General features: G+C 54.0%; 1 protein-coding gene across 1 annotated transcript in view; it reads left to right on the top strand.

The window, feature by feature from the left end:
• The window catches only part of MMP17 (matrix metallopeptidase 17 (membrane-inserted)), a gene marked incomplete at both ends in the record, with an annotated part of 25059 nt that overhangs the window by 807 nt on the left and 21535 nt on the right, over positions 1 to 2717 (top strand). The window contains one exon of the mRNA XM_009573911.1: positions 1288 to 1414. Coding sequence (XP_009572206.1) covers positions 1288 to 1414 — 127 coding nt within the window. The remainder of the gene's footprint in view (positions 1 to 1287; positions 1415 to 2717) is intronic.

Raw genomic sequence — 2717 nt, 5'->3', positions numbered from 1 at the left:
GCGGTGAGAGCCCGCCCCCCCCCCCGCCAGCCAGCGGGACAGGGTGATGGGTGGCTTCTGCCTGACGTGGCGGCCACATCTGGCTGGGAGGGAGCAGTCCAAGGCCAGGCTGAAGAGACACAAGTTCCCGGGGTCGTTCCTCTCAATGCCCTCATTGAGGGAAGGAGAAAGCCAGCATTATCCCGGCCCTCGGAAGGCGCCTGTCTGCTCCCCCCTCCCTCCCTGCCACGTGGCCATGACCTCCCGCCGCGTGGCCAGCTTGCTTCCGCTGCTCGGGACAGAATTAACGAGAAGCTGCTAATTAGCAGGCCAGTCTTTGTCCATCCTGCCACCCCAACCGCCCTCCGCCGGTCCCCCGGAGCCGCTGCCGCCTGAGCAGCCGCTGGCCGCGTCCCATCGCTGGGATTTTCCCTCTACGCTCTTAATTGAGCACGTGCAATTATTTCTCTTCCACCTTATCACAAGCTGCAGGAGGCCCGGGAGCAAGGACGGCCTTTCAAACGCATTTGTGTTTTCGTTTTTGGAGGGAATGTTTGAAACAGGCCTGGGGGCTGCCCGGGGCAGGTCACCCGTGCGGGTTTGTGCCGAAAACAAAGTGTTTAAGTGAAGAGGCAAAGCCAGCACAGAAAATGGGTGAACGAACAACTTGTCTGACTTTCAGCAGATGAGAATTGGGGCTTTAAGCTTTCATTCACTTGCAGAAGTTAAGTAAGAAGGAATATGAACGTTTTCTAAATGAGCTCCTGGCTGAACAGACATACAGTTTATTTATATGTGAACGTCTCTGCTTTGCCAGGGAATAATGGGAAATTCGGCAAGAGAGAATAAAACAGAATAATTAAAAATTTATGTTTTAAAATATAATCAAGGCTGGCCACAGGTGGTTTTCCACATAAGTTTTTGAGACCTGTAAAGTCTCATGCAAGAGGTAACCTGCTGCATTTTCTCCTGAAATCAATAAAACTGTCTGTTGACGCTAAGAGCAGGGCTAGCGCCTGACCCCCGCCGTGGGGTGCCGCCTCCCCTCACCTCCTGGCAGCCCCAGCTGGTGGGTGCTTTGAAGAAATGAGCTTTCAGGTGGGTGCAACCGTGGCACGGGGGGGCTGAGCACCCCATGGGTGTCACCACGGGTGATGCTGGGGCCGGTGCTGTGCTCCAACGGGCTCTTGGCCATTGCCTTTTGCTCTGCTGCTGCATCCTCAGCACTTCCCTTCTCCCTGTCCCCCCCTGGGATTTCTTAACCCACCATTCCCATGATTTCTATTATTTTGTTTTTCCTAACCCCAGACGAAGCCACGCTGGAGCTGATGAAGACCCCTCGCTGCTCTCTGCCCGACCTCGCCGCTGCGGAGACCAGGAGGAAGCGATTCACACAGGCTGTCACCAAGTGGAGCAAAAGGAACTTGTCCTGGAGGTAGGAATTCAGCCTGCCCTATGGAAATGTTGCAGCGAAGGGCTGATCCCACGCAGACCTGGGCTAAATACGGCTTTGTGATGAGTTTCAGGGTGATGTGCTAAAACGTGTCCCTCCATGCTCCTAGGACCCCACAGACTATTTATTTAAACTCTTCTCCTGTCAATCCCAGCCTTGGCTTTCTGGTCCCACTTGGCCATCGGCTGGGAACGGTGTGGATTTGGCTGGCAGATTAGCTGGGAGCTTTTTGCTGCAGTGCAGCGGTTAGAGCATCATTTCTCTTGAGTTCATTTGCGCTCTTTCAAGCAGCTGCCACAGACTTGGCCAGCACAGTTTGGGCTTCTTCTCTTGCCCCACCTGAGCCCAAGGGTTGGGAGGATTTTTTGGGTAATAGAGTCACTTTTTTTCTCCTAGCCCTTGCCACAGGGGAGTATTTTTCCTTAACGTCAAGGAGCGACACATGTGGGTCGCTCTGAACCTGCAGAAGTTCAGATCCAACTTCCAGAGCCCCCTTGCAGTCACGCTGCAGGTGAGGGTTGGCAAACAAGCTGATCCTTGTCCCACCAAGACTTGTGCTTTTTGGGATTCATTTTTCCTCCCTTGAGGACCGTGTGCTGCAGCAAGTGTTCCTCCAAGAACCGCTGAAGAAAGGTGAGCACCATGAGATGCTCGTACTATCCTGAAAATGCATGTGGAAGCTGTGGAGGGATCTCCTTCTTAATAATAAGCTTCTCTTTGATCCTGACATAGTCCCTAGAGCGAGTCCACCTCCCGCTGCAGTAACAAACCTTGACTTGGCTGTCACTGTTGACACGTGTTGAAGCTGTGGCCTTACCCGGGATTTGGTCCATGTTCCAGTACATCCCCCTGAGACCTTATTTTCAGAAAAGATAAATATAATTCCGCTTCAGTGAGAAACAATTTTGGCTAATAGATGGCTTCTCGTAGTGAAGTGACCCACGTTGTAAAAGCTCAGCCTGTTCCTCTGTCGACCAGCCCCGTCTTGATGGGTAAGAGGAATAAAATTTGTATTTCAGAGAGGAAAAAATCCCTTTGGGTGAAACAATAAAACCTACCCTGGTGTCCCGGGAGCTGCCGGAGCCGGTGCAGGGGGGATGGCTTGTGCACAGCCCTGACCTCGGCAGCTCCTCCGAGCAAAGCTGGGCTGGACAAACCCGAGCTACGTCCCACGGCGGGGCAGGCGCGGTGGCCGGGCAGCGTGGTCCGGAGCCCGGTCTCCGGCCGTGCTGGCACAGCGTCCGCAGTCCCAGGCTGGAGCGATATGTGGAGGGGGAATGGGGTC

The sequence above is a fragment of the Fulmarus glacialis genome, unplaced genomic scaffold (assembly GCF_000690835.1).
Source record: "Fulmarus glacialis isolate BGI_N327 unplaced genomic scaffold, ASM69083v1 scaffold18463, whole genome shotgun sequence".
NCBI lineage: Eukaryota > Metazoa > Chordata > Aves > Procellariiformes > Procellariidae > Fulmarus > Fulmarus glacialis.
This window is presented reverse-complemented; position numbering and strand designations above follow the sequence as displayed.